The sequence below is a fragment of the Balaenoptera acutorostrata genome, chromosome 10, assembly GCF_949987535.1.
Source record: "Balaenoptera acutorostrata chromosome 10, mBalAcu1.1, whole genome shotgun sequence".
In the NCBI taxonomy this organism is placed as follows: Eukaryota; Metazoa; Chordata; class Mammalia; order Artiodactyla; family Balaenopteridae; genus Balaenoptera; species Balaenoptera acutorostrata.
This window is the reverse complement of record NC_080073.1, coordinates 42,590,680-42,608,468: the sequence shown is the minus strand read 5'-3', so window position 1 is coordinate 42,608,468 and position 17,789 is coordinate 42,590,680. Positions and strand designations below refer to the sequence as shown.

The following is a 17,789-nucleotide window of genomic DNA, read 5'->3' as shown; positions in this document are numbered from 1 at the left end:
TCTTAAATGAGTGGATCAAGCTGACCTAGAATTGGCATAGCAGGTGTTGGTCAGTGAGGACTGGGAAGTGCCTACGCATTAGTCAGTATTCCAGGGTTGCAAGCAACAGAATCCATCTCTGGCTAACCCAGGGGAGAAGGGGAACATACTGGAAAGCTGTGGGGAAGAACCAGTCTGGAAGAGGACTTGGACCAGACAGCCATGGGGGTTTGGGCAGCAGGAACTAATAGTGTCTTGAGTACCACTGACTGAGTGAATCTGCTCTCACCTTGCCCTCAGTGCTTGGGGCACTTGGTTTGAGATTCCTGTTGCAGAGAAAGGTGTTTGCTTGGTATAACTGGGGACCCTGGCCTTTTTGTTGGCCAGGGGAAGGCCACGCACCTTCCTTGATAGACCAACAAGACTGTCATCAGTGAGGAAGGGGTAGCTTTCTAAAACTCAGAGGCTCTTACCAGGGGAAGGGGATATGGATCCTGGGCAGGCGAAAGGAACTCCCCTGTCATTTAGAAGTAGGTCTCCAGAGAAATGTAAAATTTCTGTAAAAATCTCAGCCTACTTCACTTTTCATAGACTATAAACTTCAACCCAAAGCACACAGTCTGAATTATTGGAGGTCTATTTAAATTATTTGATTAATAAAATTTTTTGAATGGTGGCATAAAGTTTTTTTTTTAATTGCTATTCTTAAAATAGTCAGAACGAAAGATTTCCTGATCACGTTAGAAAGATAAACAATGTCATCCCAGCTTATCTCTGCTTAAGACTTCTAATTGTTTACTTAACAACGTTAATATTCAGATCAGTTAATACTTATTGAGAGCCTGCTACATACTGAGCACTCGGGGATGCATAGGTGGCCGTCCACAGTCCTGTCTTCGGGGGGCGGAGGCGGCGTCATAGCAGAGGAGACCTAGGTGCATATGTAATTCACTGGCACAGGACAGATATCACTTGGTTTCATCTCTTTTGTTGTTGTATATTGAAATGGAGAAAAGACTCTTTTAAGATTTCAGTGTGTGCTTATAAAGTCCAGTAGCTGTCTCTCTCAGTTTTCTTTTCCACGTATTCAAAAGAAAGATTGGATTGTTTTCAACTGTTTAGTTTAAAGGGAAAACTCATTGTTTTTACTTTCATGAGCATTTTGAGATTCCTTGAGGGCTATGTTGGTTAAATAATATCTAAAATTGAAAAACTGAAAAATATAAACATCTGGCCTTAGATTTTTTTCCCATGGTTAATTTGGGGACACAAATTAAAGTGAAGTAATAGCAGTAGAGGATTAACCAGCTAATAAGTTACAAAAGATGGAGTTCCTGACATGAAAGACACTATATAAATCAAAAACATTTTCATACATAAGAAATTAAGAAATGATTTTAGCATATGCAGAGAGCAGTGTTTTCATGATCATTTGGATATCAGCAGATCTGACTTGGCCTGGTTATTTCCTTTTGGCGCTAAATGGCTCATTCGCTTTGTTCTCCCCTCTTTTTAGTAATCTCTGAAATAATTCCAAATGGAACACTAAACTTGTCTCTAAATTTTCTGATTCTAATTTTCAGAATGGAAATATTTTTTAAAAAATATTCTTTTTGCAGATGTCAATTTATTCAAAGTCTCTAGATTAATTTGCATGTCAAGTCTCTGGATGTTGACATGTGGAATCAGTCATTTATGGCCAGTACAGTGCTTGAGTGTAATGCAGTTTTCCCAATGAATTAAAATTACCATATGAATATGGATTTATGCCTCCTTTGGCCTTTGAGGTCACATTTTAAACCTGAACATCTTATCACTAGTGTCATTTACCAATTGCCATCTGGCTCAAATCAGGCAAGCAGCTTGGTTTTCCCTCAAATGTCCAGTTTTGAGGATAACTAATGTTAAAGCAGTGACTGCTGCAAGTCATGGCAACACACAGTTGTGACTGAATATATCACTTGCAGAAGTTTAAATTCTCAAACATGAGTTCCTGCAGTTGCTAAGTTGATTTCTGCATATTGGCTCCTGAGTTGGCACAAGATGATCAAGGTTCTGATCCCAGATCCATCCTATGACTTAAGGATGGTCATTTTACCTTTGTAAGTTGAGTTTTCTCTGCAGCGCAGGTGATGGGCCTATCAGGCAAGGTGGGATGGAGTGCTTGGTGGGAACAGAATGAGCCCTGAGGGGTCTGAGGAGGAGGAGGATGACACATGTGGACAGGGTGATGCTTGAGTCACAGAGTAGAGGCAGGAGAGCTGGCTTACCCCATTAGTTAGGGTGAGAGATGGTGAAGACCCTAGAACAGTGGCCATCAAAAGGAGGGGCGAGAACAGCTCTGAGAAGTATTTGGAAGGCTCCTGGGACAACTCCCTGATTTCTGGCCTGGCCGACTGGGTTGCTGATGTTATTGACTAAATGTACTGTTTTTGCTCCTATAATTGGCACAGATTCCTTTAAGAGAGCAAAAATTAAGGTCCTTCTCTATACGGTTCTTGAAATTGAGTGTATTTCCATAATCATTGGCATTGCCTCCTTTTCTCAGCTGACCGCCTCTGATTTAAGTTATGTTATGTAAGCTGTGACTTGATAGGAACTAGAAACCATAAAAAGCATCAATAGGGAAATATCATCAGAGTTTTAGAAGCTGTTCTGGCATTCCCTGGAGTCTTTTCTTACATTCCTAATATTAAAATATGCAAACCCTGGGGCTTTGGAACCATGCATTTCAGCTCTGAGTCACCAGTGGTCTACACAATGTATTTTTTGCCAAAAGGGTAAATGAGGTCTCCCTAATGGGTGACTTAGAAACCCTGTTGTTATTGACACATTAGAGAGAAGCCCCAGAACACTGAATAATTTATTGCTCCCTATTGTCTTGCCCCGGCTCCATTGATTCAGCATGGGGGTGGGACAAAGGGTAAGGAACAGAATCCTGTGGATAATAGTTTATTCTCGGATCAAACTGCTCCTACTAGCATCCTTTCAGCGCATGTTAATAGATGCTGTGTGGAGGAAAGCTTCCGTGCTCAGGTAACCTGGAATAAAGCAAAAATAAATAGGTTTCTTTGCTTCTGGACTTTTTAGTGCCTTCGCTGTGCTAACGTGCACTGCGACTGTCTACGAGGGGACGTCATGCAGCTCTCCTCACGCTAACTTGACCAGAGGACCCTGTTTCCACAGAGCATCCCTGCGACCTAGTTGCAAGCAGCACTGCTTTGCTGAGTTATGAACAGAGACTTTGGTCTGTTTTTCCATGGGGCGTGAAAGACCTGCCTTTTTTGCAGTGGGGGCCCTGAGAGCAGAGGGCAGCTTCTTGACTGGAATGTTTCCTTTGTAATTTCTAACTATTAAGTTAGTAATCCTTTGTATCTTCTAAAGCATTTAGCTGTGACTTAACCCCTGTATGAACTGCTTCAGTTACTTGGGATTTCTCCTTGGCTTCCTGCTTCATGTCACCAGCACATGACTAATGAGAAATGTAGAGAATGCTAGGCCTGGCCAAGAACTTTTTTCTAATTGAAAAACTGTCATAATAGACCTTTTATGTGGGAAAATGGAGAAAAATTCAACCCTTTAATGCAAGTACTCTACTTTTTTTTCATATTTTTCTTGTAATGACTTTATTGAGATATAATTCACATATCATAAAATTCACCCATTTAAAATGTGCAATTCAGTGGTTTTTAGTATATCTACAGAGTTTTACAACCATCACCACTGTCAATTTTAGGACATTTTTATCATCCCCCAAAGAAATCCCATACCCTCTAGCAGTCACCCCCATTCCTCCTATTTCCCCAGCCCCAGGCAGCCACTAATCTACTTTCTTTCACCATAAACTTGCCTGTTCTGAACACTTCATATAAATGGACTTATATGATATTTGTTCTTTTGTTACTGGCTTCTTTCATTTAGTATAATGTTTTCAAGGTTCATCCATGTTGTAGTCAGTACTTCATTCCTTTTTATTTCAGAATAATATTCCATTGTATATACCAGATTTTATTTATCCATTCATCAGTTGATGAACATTTTGTTTCTTTCCACTTTCCAGCTAGCTGCTATGAACATTCGTTCAGATTTTTGTGTGGATATATGTTTTTATTTCCTTGTGTATATATTGGCTTGGCCAAAAAGTTCATTCGGGTTTTCCTATATGATCAAATGGAAAAACCCGAACGAATTTTTTTGGCCAACCCAATATCTAGGAGTAGAATTGTTGGGTCTTATGGTAACTCTATTTTTAACTGGTTGAGGAACAATCAGACTGTTTTTTAAAACAGCTGCTCTATTTTACATTCCCAGCAGCAGTACATGGGGGTTCCAATTTCTCCACATCTTTGCCTACACTTGTTATTGTCTGTCTTTTTTATTATGGTCATGCTGGTGAGTGTGAAGCATTATCTCATTGTGGTTTTGATTTGTATTTACCCGATGGCTAATGGTATTGAGCATCTTTTCACGTGCTTATTGGCCATTTATATATCTTCTTTAGAGAAATATCTGTTGAGATCATCTGCCCATTTTTTAATTTAGTTGTCTTTATTATTAAATTTTAATAGTCTTTTATGCTAGATACAAGTTTCTTATCAGATATAGGATTTACAAAAATGTTCTCCAGTTCTGTGGGTTTTCTTTTCACTTCCTTGATGGTGTCCTTTGAAGCACAGAAGTTTTAAATTTTGGTAAAGTCCAATTTATCTACTTTTTCTTTTGTTTTTGCTTTTGGTGTCATATCTAAGAAAGCATTGCCTAATCAAAGATCACAAAGATTTATACCTATGTTTCTTCTAAGAGTTTTATGGTTTTAGATCTTATATTTAGGTCTTTAATCCATTTTTAAATTAAGTATAATTTTTATATATAGCAAAGGTAGGAGTTCAACTTCGTTCTTTTGTATGTGTCATAAATCTTTTAAATTCGTGTTCCCGCACATGCTTATCTTAAAAATCAGACTGCTTCTGTCTTTATTTTTTGGTTTTTACTTAATATGATATCAGAAAATATTTCTTTGTTTTTAGGCAGGCTTCCCAATTGTTTTTTAATCCATACATAATATTCTGTCTACTCAGTGTACCATAATATCCTAAACCTTCCCTATCATGTTGAACATTTGGCCTTTTTCATGTTTGGGCTATTATGGAGACAGCTCTTTGCCTCTATAGAATTACTTCCTTAGGAAACATCCCCAAGAGTGTGATTTTTTTGGTCAAAGGTTATGAACCCTTTCCTAGTTCTGTTTACAAGTTGCTTTTATTGGTTTCTGAAAGGGCTATATCAGTTTAGAGTGCTGTATCCAATGATATATGAATTTCAGTGCAACTTCACAACCAGTGATGGTACCCTTCTACAAGTTTTTCTTATCAGGTGAAAAATAATAATACTTCAAGATTACTTTAATTTCCATCTCTCTTTATAAAAATCCATTTGTGTTTTTAAAAATCTAGGTGATATATGTATATTACGTGAAATTTCAGAGAGTACTAACAACAACAATGACAGTAGCCACCTTACCCAACCACTTTTAATTTTGGGGGGAATTTGTTACTTAGGATATAAGTTCGATGGCTGTGACAGAGTCCTAGAAAAACAGTGACTAAAAGGACAGAAGTTTATTTCTTGCCCACGTGACATACAGAGTGGGTGTAACAAGTCTGCTTTGTGGGGTGATTGGGGTCGAGGCTCTTTCTGTCTTCCTGCTCTGCCCCTCTAGGACGTTGCCCTTATCTGTGTGTTCTAGGTTGTTCCACACTTCATCTGTGTCACAGTAAGAAGGTGGTGGGGGAAGAAGGGCAGCTCCTTCCCTTTGAGAGCATGACCTGCAAGTTGCTTCTACACTTACCCCATGGCCATACCCAGTGCAAGGGAGGCTGAGCAGGGCTGCCATTAGCTATGCAGTCATGTGTCCAACTAAACATTCTATTGCTGAATCAGAAGGAGAGACAGATATGGGGTCAACTGGCAGTCTGTGCCACCGCTGTTTCTCTGGTATAGACCGCCACATGTCTGTATAATATGCCTACACTGCTGCCTCTCCATTCACCAGTTCCTGACATTACCTAGTGACTTTTATTCTCACTCCACCACGCCTCACTGTCCATCCTCCTAATAACATACCATAATTACAGAATTTGCAAATGTATACCTTTTCTTTGAGAAGGGACCATATGGAATCAGAAATCTGGGTGTCCACTTTGAGGGTGTCAGCACTTCAGCAGCTCCGGCAGCAGGTGCCTCCCAGTCATGGTACCAGGGTGCTGGCTGAACCTCATCCCTGGAGACCCATTTGCGTTGCATTTTCACTCTGTCCCCACCATACCCTGTCCTGTGCTTCCTGACACCCAAGGTGAAGGAAGATCGGAGCTGGCTTAGATGTTTACAGAGCCTATCTTTACCTCTCTGAAAAATAAATCCTAATTCCTAGGCTTTTTTTTCTTTAAGGTTTTTCTGATGTGGACCATTTTTAAAGTCTTTATTGAATTTGTTACAATATTGCTTCTGTTTTATGTTTTGGTTTTTTGGCTGCGAGGCATGTGGGATCTTAGCTCCCCATCCAGGGATCGAACCCACACCCCTTGCATTGGAAGGCGAAGTCTTAACCACTGGACCACCAGAGAAGTCCCCCTAGGCTTATTTTAACTTTGGGGTTTGTAGAACATATTTTAGATAAATCTATATAAAGTCTTAAAACATAGCGGGTGTAAATAGTAATAGTTCATAAATTATAACTGTAGTTAATTGCTTATGTTGCAAAAGCTCAAATGAACTCACTAATTGTTTACACCTCTCATCCCTTCTTCCTTTGGGACTTTATTGCGGTCTTCATGCTTCCAGTCCTACATATATTCAGTGAAGATTCATGTATGTATGGTTTATCTCACTGCTGCAGTAGTTGTAATAAGCTTCATTTAAGATGACACACTGTTTGGATAATTCCAAATTAAGTGTTTTATTATGACCACATAAATATTGGTCACCTGAGCCAAATATACTACGATTACATTTTCCTTTTTATATAACTTTCTATTTTTCCTGAAGTTCATGGTGTCCTCATTTTTTAAATTTGCTTTGTGTTCTTTGAATTTCTGACTGTCTTCCCACATCCTCCCAGAAGCTGTTTAAAACTCCTCTCAAGTTTTCTGCATATTCCAGCCTGTCAGATAATCTATCCATCCCCTTTTTTTCCTGAAGATGCTTCCTGGGGCTCTCTGTCCTGCTTAAATATGACCTGGTCATCCTCCAGGCTTCTGCATATCTGTCCTCCTGGGACTTCTCTCTGTCTCTGCTCTGCAAATGTCCCTACCCTCTTTTCTTTGTTGGATCCTCTGTTTCCTAGATCCCATGTCTGTCTCTTTCTTGATTTACCCCTTCCTTTTGCTGGACCACAACCTCTGGTATCTCCTTAGAAATGGTACATGGGAAGGAACTGTTTTGTCCTTGTATGTGTGGAAATCTCCTCTCTGCTCAGTCATTTTCTCCTTTCCTATACACTTCCGTCTTCAAGTGGTATAGTTTAAAATTTCAGATATCTTTTAGTTTCACCATAGATAGATTGTTGTGTTTCTCATTCTTCTGTATACTTGAGGTACTTTTCAAAAGGAAAAGGGGGTGGTGGGAACATCTTTACTCCACCATCTGGAAAGTAAAAATGCCATTTTCATGTCTTTGGTTAGGAGCGCGAATGAATATTTTCATTTTTTTGTTTAATTTTGATTCTCCACTAGTGTGAATTATCTGTTAATACCTTCAAAGAACAAATTCTGTAATAATTAGCACAAAAACACAGAAATTCTAAAGCTTATTTTTCTCACTTGTCTCCTCTGAGATTCAGATGGTGTTAGAGTCCCAGCACACTGGCGTCCACAGTTGTTTGCTCTCATTTTCAGATTGCCTCACACCCGTGACGGCTGTGAGCATGCTCACCCAGCAGGAAGTCCCTGTTGTCATCTTGGCCAAAGCTGACTCTGAGGGCTCTCTGGATGCAAAAATAGGTAAGTAGCCATTAAAATGTAATCAGGATAATATACTTGGCAGGTTTAAGATCAAAATACTAGCCTGGAAGAGCTGACTATATATTCCATGATCTGTTTTGCCTCTTTGTAAAAATGAATGTCCCTTCATTTCATCATCTCTTATTTAAGCATCACATTTTGAAAACGTACCAAGTATATCACATCTTGCTAGTTGCTACTGAGAGTAATGAAAAATGTCTGGCCCATGGATTTTGCCAGTAGAGCTAGTTGGTGAGACTTGCCTATACAATGTGGGGAACCATACAACTCAGATGAAAATCCAATTTCAGAATTCACAGAACCAACAGCAACTGCTGAGATGGGCGTTCAAAGCACACATGATCGATGTGGGCTGGGTTTTTGGTGAAGGCTTTGTGGAGGAAGTGAACTTCAGCTATGCAAGAAAGGGATCGTGAAATAGCAGTAAAATCGAAGGCATATTTAGAGCTGTAAATTGGATATCCTTGGCGGCCTTACTCATTCCTAAGAGTTCTAACCTCTCATCACGTAACAGGAAGTCTGGGATTGAACCAAGGCGTGAGACCTAATCATACCCCATCCAAGACCTGCCCTCAGGGTAGACCTGAGCATCTCTCTACAGCTTTCCTACTGTAGATTCCAGCCAGTCTCCAAAGTGCCAAAACCTGCGGAGAAAGTTATTTCCACACTCTCTATCTCCTAGCACACAGAAGAAATAGCATTGCTTATTGAAATCATGTTTTTGCTCACAATTCTCAGATCCTTTTTTGGCAAACTGATTTGAAGAAACATCAACACAGAAAACAGATATTAAGCCACTCAAGTCATTCTCCTCTGACAATTTAAACCTAGAAAGTATGTTGCTTAAAGGAAATAATTCCTTCTATTACTTTAATGCATTTTATAATTAGTAAAATTCATTAATAGAACCAGCCAAGATAAACAATAAAGGAAGCTCTTGTTGATGTGGCTTTTTTCCCTTTTGTTTTTGTTGTTATTGTTGTTTTCAAATATTTATTTATTTATTTTGGCTGTGCTGGGTCTTAGTTGCGGCATGAGGGATCTTTTAATTGCGGCGTGCAGACTTCTTAGTTGCCGCATGCAGACTCTTAGTTGTGGCATGCGAACTCTTAGTTTCAGCATGCATGCAGGATCTAGTTCCCCACCAGAGATTGAACCTGGGCCCCCTCCATTGGGATCGTGGAGTCCTACCCACTGGACACCGTGGAAGTCTCCCCTTTTGGTATTTTGAGTCAAAGTATTAACACAATATTGAGAGTTCTGAAGGATAAGGGAAAAAGAAAAAGGAAAATCTGATTTTCTTGGGTATGCATGGAAAATCATTTTTCCTGTTGTCTTGATTTCCCACACTTCCGTAATTAATGTTTTCTGAATTATTGGCTCTTGCCTTCCAAGAAGAACAGAAACAAAAGTAAACAAGAGTTAAAGTGGAGTTTTCACCATCTCACCTGCATATTACAAATAGTTCACATTCTACTGAGCCCCACATGACCAACACCATGGCCCAGAGCGGTCTTTATGTGATCAAATAAATTCCGTGGTCACAATGTCTCCATTCGAAGATTGCTCCTAGTTACTACAGACCACAAGCTTTTGGAATGCAGTAAATGACTTTTTTCCCTTCTTGACCATAAACACTTTTCAGCAACCTTTATTGCTTGCCATTTGTCCTCACCCTTCAGTATCCTTCAAGTCCATTCTGAGAGTTTATTTGCTTCATTAGATGCTTTTCGTCCATAATCTCAGCTGGAACACCACAGAACTTTCCATCATACCATGGAGTTTTCCATCTTACCAAGGAGCTTCAGAATGTGTGCTCCAAACATTAAATCACCCTTTTAGGGCAGTGTTCCAGAGAGGTTGTTCATGGACACCTGACGTAAGCATTTTGTGTATTACCCTTAGTTTTATCTCTCTCAGTTGCTGCGTGATGTGTAGTGTCCATAAGGATGTCAGCAGTTTTGACAGTTGACCGTACAGCAGTTCTCAACCAGGGGTGATTTGGCAGCAGGCAACATTTGGCAATTTTAGAAACATTTCTACTGGTAGAGACCAGGGATGCTATTCAACATCCTACAGCACACAGAACAGGCCCCCCAGCAAAGTTCAGAATGTCAGTAGGACCCAGGTTGAGAAACCCTGGCCTACAGAACCAACAACTAAAAAGCCTGTTTTTATTAATAGCTGAAGCTGAAACAGCATGCCTTGGCCCTCTGGATGAGTGATTTACTTACATTCAACTCCATCTCCTCAAGGGCATATGTGGGTTGAAGAATAAATGTCTATTCAGAATGTATTGTTGCCTCTGGGAACAAAGCATAGTTTGAAGAAACACAGTGGCCAGCTTTCCACTTACCGAGTGGATTTTTCTGGGGTGCTAGGAGCTGCTGGAGGAGTCAGCCCTGCTTCTCAAGAGAACTCCACTGCCCTGTGTCACTCAAAGGAGACACTTCCCCAGATGCTTGTGATTTACTATTTAAGTGACAGAAGCATCCAAAATTGTATATTTTAGAATTACAACTATTTTTTAAAAGAAACTAAGCAATGGAAAAAGACTTACAGGAAGTAGTGCCAATATGGTAAACTATTGTGTTAGGGTAGTGAGTTTCTCCAAGACTGTTCTCCATTTTCCCAATGAATATGATGTGGTTTTATAATTTCTGTGACTAAAATCTTTTAGAGTCTCCCTTCAGAAGCTAACGCTGAGTGTCAGTGCTGTCAATTACTTTGTGATTTGGCCATTTGCAAAGGAGACATTTTGTGTTTCTTCCCCTAAACAGGAATTCCCAGCACCAGCTTAGAGGACACTCTCTTAGCCCAAACCCTGGGCCTGTCGTACTCTGAAGTCATTGAAACGATGCCAGATGGCACGGAGAGACTGAGCAGCTCTGCGGAGGTCGGTGCCCGTGGAGGTGGCTGAAGAACTTACTTATAAACTCAGGGCCTTGACATGAGCTTGATGACACATTTTCCTTTGGGTGCAAGTTACAACCTATCATTTCATTCATACCCACACTAACAGTCTTGCAGCCTCGTTTCTTAATCTATGAAAACAAAATAATATTCTTTTTCAAGATCTAAAACTTATCAGCTCCAAGTTGAACCTGATCCTAGGATAGTGTGGTTATCGAAGCAACTAAACTTTATTTTGCGAATCTTCTGCTTAAGAAAAATGACCTCTTCCAGGGAAACTGAGTCCTTGGGACAGGTGACCAAAACTGGCTGTTCCTTTTAGAGATCTCTGTTCTCCCCAGATTACTGACTTATTCCCACCTAAAGTTTGACTCAGTTTTAGAAATCAGCAGAGAAGTTTTGAGTCATGTTTATTTGGTCAAGGTTGTCTCTTGCTAGGTGGTAAGTCTGGCAGGATTTGAGCTCAGCCTTGATACCGAACTAGGCCAGAAATTATGATGGGAGAAGAAGGGTGAGGTGGGGAAGGGGGAAGTGGGAAATGGCTTAGACAGTGATTCTCAAACTTGAGCACACACCGGAATCACCTGGTGGCCTTGTTAGAACACAGATTCCCTGGCCCCCATCTGGAGATCCTGCTTCACAGTCCCTGATGCAACCGCAGAATTTGCATTTCTAACAAGTTTCCAGGTGATGCCACTACTGCTGCTGATCCAGGCACCACATTTTGAGAATCCCTGGGTTAGAACTCTGCCACCCAAAGTCTGGTCCCCGGACCAGCAGCGTTGGCATCGCTTGTTAGAACTGTAGACTCTCAGACCCGACCTGGTCTAGTGAGAACCCCATGTGATTGGAGTGCACATTAAAGTTTGAGAGTTCCGGTTTAGAGCACTCTTTCTTCAACTTGGCTGCCCTTTGAAAACACCTGGAACATTTAAAAAAATACTGATGCTTGAGTCCCACCCCAGATATTCTGATTTAATGGTTGGGGGAGTGGAGAGGACATGGATCACACATCAGGAGCATTCAGTACTCCCCAGGTGATTCTAACGTGCAGTAGGGCCTGGGAACTCCTGGCTTAACATAGTGATTACAACCCGGCCATGTCTCAGAATCACCTGGGAGATGCTTACTGGCCCCACCTGGGTGATCCTGATTCCGTTAGACCTGAAGATCCAGGTTTTTCAGGTTTGGGACTACCTAGCTATAGGATATTATGTATATAAAAAATAAGCGACTAGCCAGGTTTTTTTCCTCTATCAGGAGTGGCAATGTTTTCTGACCTCATGTTTGTGCCTTCACTTCATAAATTATATCCACAGACATGAGTCATGTTTTAAGATACTGAACCTTAAACCCTTCTTAAGACTGTGTGTGAGCAGGCTTCTTAGATGTGGAGCAGAGCCAAGCCAAGGTGCCAAAAAGGAGACCCAGATAACCCTGTGCAGTGCGAGAAAGGGGACAGTCATGGCCAAAATTAGTCTTCTGAATTAGCCAGAAAAATGCCTCCTCCTTATTATAGGACTGAGCATTAATTATGCTCCCTGGCTTCTTTCAAATAGCTTCAGGTGCTCTGTTGAATCCTCTGGTGGCCCTAGACTGAATATCTAGACTGGAGGAATTCTTTCAATGGATGGAAGGAGAATGGATGGTGAAAGCCTCCATGAGCTTCTGGGATGTGAAAACAGTAATGCATTGAGAAGATGGACTTTCAAGAGAGCTTGTGATCACCTGCACCATAATTACATGATAGTGGGAGTGTAGGACAAAGAAAGTGCTCTCCCAGAGTGTAAGTGGTTCCTTGGTAGAGAGCTCAGTCTTCAGGACACTTGAGACGCTTAATGGAAAAGGCTGCTTTTGATAAACATAGCTGTACTTTCCTATTCTTTATGCCCCATGGCTGTAAGCTCATTGAGGATAGGGGCAGATCAGATTTATCTTTTTGCTCCCAACGCCTAGCACAAGCCTGACACCTAGTAGGTTTGCGGTACATCTGCGCTGAACCAATTCCAAGGTTCCCACGATCCCCTCGTTGGCAAGCCATGCTGGCCCGATTCTTATCATTAGTTTGGTTCTCTCAAAAGTGTCCGGTGAACAGAGAATTCCTCTTTTCTGCTATTAGTGTCCTGCCCTGCTGTCTCTAACGTGGGAGCATTTAAATACAAAAGGGGTGGTCCTTCAAGCTGAGGCCTCAGTTTGTTCCCCTGCTTGCCCGAATTCCTTCAGCTCTAGGATAATGAACTTTTCTTTTCTGGCTACCCCTATCTCAAGAGGGGAGTAGTCATTAAAATAAATATGCAGTTTTTTACTGGCAGCTGAATGCTGATATTTGCCTCTCTCTGTAGGTGCCACAGGGCTCTGGTGATAAGGAGAGCCATAAACCAGGGCCCACAATACTCTCAGGGGCCCCCAAAAAAGTGTTAATTTCTTTTAACATCAGAAGAAAAAAGTGAACTCCTAAGGTCAAAAATTATATTCATCTTTATTCACCACCATCATAAAATATAAGTTTTAATACTGTAAGGAGGAATGTGCCCACAAAGGCAACAGAGAGTCACAATGCGGCCCTGCACAGACCACACAAAAAATGGCAATCCAGGGTGGTGGCATCAGGGTGGCAGCTCATTCTTACCAAGGGAGGAACGCGATCTCTCTCCTTCCCCTCTCAGTTCACAGGTATGAACCGGCCGGATGCATTTCTAGCTGTGACTCAGAAAGCCCGGAGGAAGAGAGTGGGCGGAGAGGTGACAAGTGATAAACTGAAGGACTGGCTGATCTCTAGGCAGCGGTACTGGGGCACGCCCATCCCCATGGTTCACTGCCCGGCCTGCGGTCCTGTGCCCGTGCCTCTGGAGGACTTGCCTGTGACCTTGCCCAGCATCACCTCTTTCACTGGCAAGGGAGGCTCCCCACTGGCCTCGGCTTCGGAGTGGGTGAACTGCTCCTGCCCTAGGTAAGGAACCACGTCCCCCAGCTGTGACCATGTCTGGTCCCAGACTTCCACTTAGCTGGAAAGAATAACGTAGGTCTTAGGTCTTTTGCTACCTTTGAGAGAAGGGGCTGGAATCTGGGGCCCAGCCCCTGTGATGAGCACCCTGTCCTCTCTTCTGAGCCGGTAGAAGCAGCAATGTCAATTCACATCTTCCCCAGAAACAGCTGATCCAACTGGTGGAAAAGCTACACATTTTCATGATAGCTTTGGAAGAGACCACTTTCCTCCATTTTATATTCCAAAGAGCTTCTCAGAGATGAGAGAAAACGCCTCACCGTTTTCCCACACAGCGGCTGTGATAACAGTGGGGATTTTTATCACAAGTAGCAGAGCAGTAGTAGCTACGAGGACAAGTATGCTCAGGGGGTCTCATTCTTTAATATACTGAAACATACCATATCTCATTTCTTCTCATTTTGGCAGTAGGATTATGTTTTTCTGTTAATTCACTGGCATGTCTCACATGTGATTTTTATGATACCATTCCAGCTGATTAAACAAATAAATAACAGATGCCGAGCTGTAATATTTCCCTTCTTCCTTCTATGGAAAAGCCATTTTCCTCTGCCTTATAGATCATGATGGGGTTGTTTTAAAATAACTTAGTCCTCTTCTTAGTATCTCTAGGTCAGTAATTGGGTAACCATATAGTGCAAGTGCATGGCTCAGAATGGGGAGTCAGACAGTAATGGCTTCAAGTCCTGGCCCTGCCTCTTCCCTAGCTGTGTGGTCTTGGGAAAGTCACTTAACCTCTCTGAGCTGTGATTCCCTTATCGGGAGCTAAAATAACCGCCTTGAAGGGATTTCAGAAGACGAGAATTAATGCATGTAACTCTGCAGAGTGACACCTAGCAGACACTCTGTAACTGGAAATATTAGTGCCATCCTGCCCGGGCCTGCCAACAGTCCACCCAGGTCCTCACCCAGGCGGTTCTGAGGTTTGAGATGGGGCTTGCATTCAGGAACGTAGGAAGCTCTGGGCCATTTTAGGGTATCACCCTCTTTGTTGATAAACAGTGACAAAGGGTTTCCCTTCCAGAGACATCAGCAGCCTTCAGCCCACCAGCTGTGGCAGCCCAGGGCGTTGGTGGTGGGGATAAGGTTTCCTACCTTGGCTGCAGATTCCTGGAGGGCAGAGCCCAGGCCTTGGTCTTGGTCAAGTCTCCCTGATGATTCTAATGAGCACGCAGGGCTGAGAGCCACTGAGCCCATGTGGCCAAGCGGGACAGCATGGGGTGGTAAGCACCACAGGCACGAGTCCAGCAAAGGTGGATTCCTTACCCTTGAGCTCCAAGACCTTGGGCAGATTTCTTAACCTCTCGGAACCCTAGTTACTCAACTGCAAAATGGGGACATGAGTAGTGTCTACCTCATAATCCCCAGGGTTACTAGGGATTAAATGAGATAATGCCCGTGAAGCATCTGGCTTAGTATCTGCCACCCAGTGTTAGTATTATTACTATTGGAGCTAATAATGGTAATAACGTTGTCACCATCACCATCATCTCTCCATCCCACTTACCAAGTAGCCTCTTCCGTGTAGTCCAGCTTTTAGTGTCAGCAGGAAAACATGTTGGTTGTCTTCAAGTCCAACATGACCTTTAAAAAGAAAATCAGCATGGCAAGTTTTAGTCAGATATTAGTCCTTTTATCAGTTGAATCCTGCATTTTCTTCCTAACTTGTATGGGTGCCCTAATGGTGAGGAAGAAGTAACAGTTATCTTCTAATTATTTCCCCAAATAGTATGTGTTCTGGTTGATTGCCTTCCAAATAAAAAGACCTGTATTTTATTTATTTATTAAATTATTTTATTATTTTTTGGGGGGGAGTGCGTTGGGTCTTTGTTGCTGCGCACGGGCTTTCTCTAGTTGCAGTGCGTGGAGGCTACTCTTCGTTGCAGTGCGCGGGCTTCTCATTGCGGTGGCTTCTCCTGTTGCGGAGCACGGGCTCTAGGCACATGGGCTTCAGTAGTTGCAGCTCACAGGCTCTAGAGCGCAGGCTCAGTAGTTGTGGCGCACAGGCTTAGTTGCTCCGCGGCATGTGGGATCTTCCCGGATCAGGGATCAAACCCATGTTCCCTGCTTTGGCAGGCGGATTCTTAACCACTGCACCACCAGGGAAGTCCCCTGGCTTTCATTTAGAGATGCACTGTAGGAAACAGGATTAGGGCTCCCTTGGGGCTCTCTCCGATAAGCTCCTACCCCAGGGACCACCACTCTTCCCCGTGGGAGGCCCCCTGACTGAAATGAGGAGGCCCCTGGGAGCCCAGAGCCCTGCCAGATCTGGGCTCCTGTGCTCTCTGCTGAGCCACTTCCATTTAATGAGCAGAAGATGGGGAGTGGCTGTTTCCTCCAATAATATTTGGAAAGCCAGTATGAACTGCGTCACAGATGCAACATATAAAGGCAACACTTCTTTTATTTTTAAATTAAAAACAGACTCAAGCCCTTGCGTGCTAAATTAGCAGAGGATTCATCAGTTCCTCTTGGGGTTCTTCATCCCCCTCCTCAAATTCTCCAAGAACCCCCAAGGACCCATACTGCCAAAAGGGCAGCATTTGGAGAGGTGGTTGGTCCCACTTCCATGCCTCAGAAGGGAGAGCCTGGAGTCTGAGCCGTGTTCTCCTGCTGTGGCTTCTCACGGCCACAAAGGGTCCCTGCTAATAGCTGTCGGTAGCTGGCTCACCCCATCCACTGCTGTTCCATGCCTTTGGGGGGTCTTCAAGGAAGCCAAGCACCCTCCTTGGCCAGACTTGGCTCAGGGTACTCTCTCTTGGCTTCCCAGAAGTTGTGGCTTTTGGCTTCAGTCCCACAGGGCCATCACCCTACCAACATGTTTCAAAATTGGTTCAGCAGTTGGGTCCTTGTGGAACCTTAGTCCTCCCCAGGCATCTGCATGCCTAGGATGAGGATTGCTTTTTCTTTTCAACCCTTTACACACCAAGCATCTCACTTCATTCACTTTCTTGAACAGGGGGGCTATCTTCACCCTTCTATAAGGAAGCTTCCTTTAGGCAGTGGTGTGTTGGTAAGTGTACTAAATAGCTCTCCGGAGGGGAGCTTCTGATTTGTAGTGTTAGCCCATTTCTGTGGTATAGGTACTTCCACCAAGGGCTAATTTCAGACTACCAACTTGGCATCATTTGTCCCAGAGTTGGGAAGCGATCCCGACAGTTAATCCGCACAAGCTGGTATGAGGCGGCCCCTGCATAGCTCTGCCTTTGGGCTCCCAGGGTGATTTATCTTCCTGAGGTCACCCCCTGTGGATTTCTGCTCCCCTTACCCAAGAGACAGAGATAGAAAAAACCCCAAGTTCATTTTTCAGCACAGTATCTCACTACATTTGGTTTTCAGCTTTTCTTCATAAACTGATTTGCCTCATAAGCATCATAGAGTAGGCATTGGCTGAAGGCAGTCTTGATATGCCTGAAAGAAAAGTGAATGCAGTAAAGAGACAAGATTCCTGTTAGATATTCTACCATGTTAAATTCAGAGAAGTACAGAATAGGGCTTTTCATTGTTGAAGATTTAAATGTTTATTTTGTAAGTTTCTTTAAAACATCATGTACTCTGCAGTACAAAGAGAGTCCATACTGTGAATTATCTTTTCATGATGGGGCATTGTTCTTATGACATTTTAAATTCATAATGATTATCATAGCTTTCTCAAAAGCTGGTGGAAAATGCATTAATATTTAAAAAGAAACCAATCGATGAACTTCATTTATTTCTTAGGTGCAAGGGAGCAGCCACGAGAGAGACAGACACGATGGATACCTTTGTTGATTCTGCTTGGTACTACTTCAGATATACCGACCCTCAGAATACTCAGAGGTAAAGAAAGCCCTGCTGAATTTGTGAGCATGTGTCAGTCTAGGTCTTCCAAGAAG

General features: G+C 42.5%; 1 protein-coding gene across 3 annotated transcripts in view; it reads left to right on the top strand.

The window, feature by feature from the left end:
* Positions 1–17,789, top strand: part of LARS2 (leucyl-tRNA synthetase 2, mitochondrial) — a 268,263-nt gene that overhangs the window by 208,454 nt on the left and 42,020 nt on the right. For all 3 annotated transcript variants that reach the window (XM_007168883.2, XM_057554822.1, XM_007168882.2), the window contains 4 exons: positions 7,872–7,976; positions 10,778–10,893; positions 13,577–13,860; positions 17,635–17,733. In XM_007168883.2, coding sequence (XP_007168945.1) covers positions 7,872–7,976; positions 10,778–10,893; positions 13,577–13,860; positions 17,635–17,733 — 604 coding nt within the window. The remainder of the gene's footprint in view (positions 1–7,871; positions 7,977–10,777; positions 10,894–13,576; positions 13,861–17,634; positions 17,734–17,789) is intronic.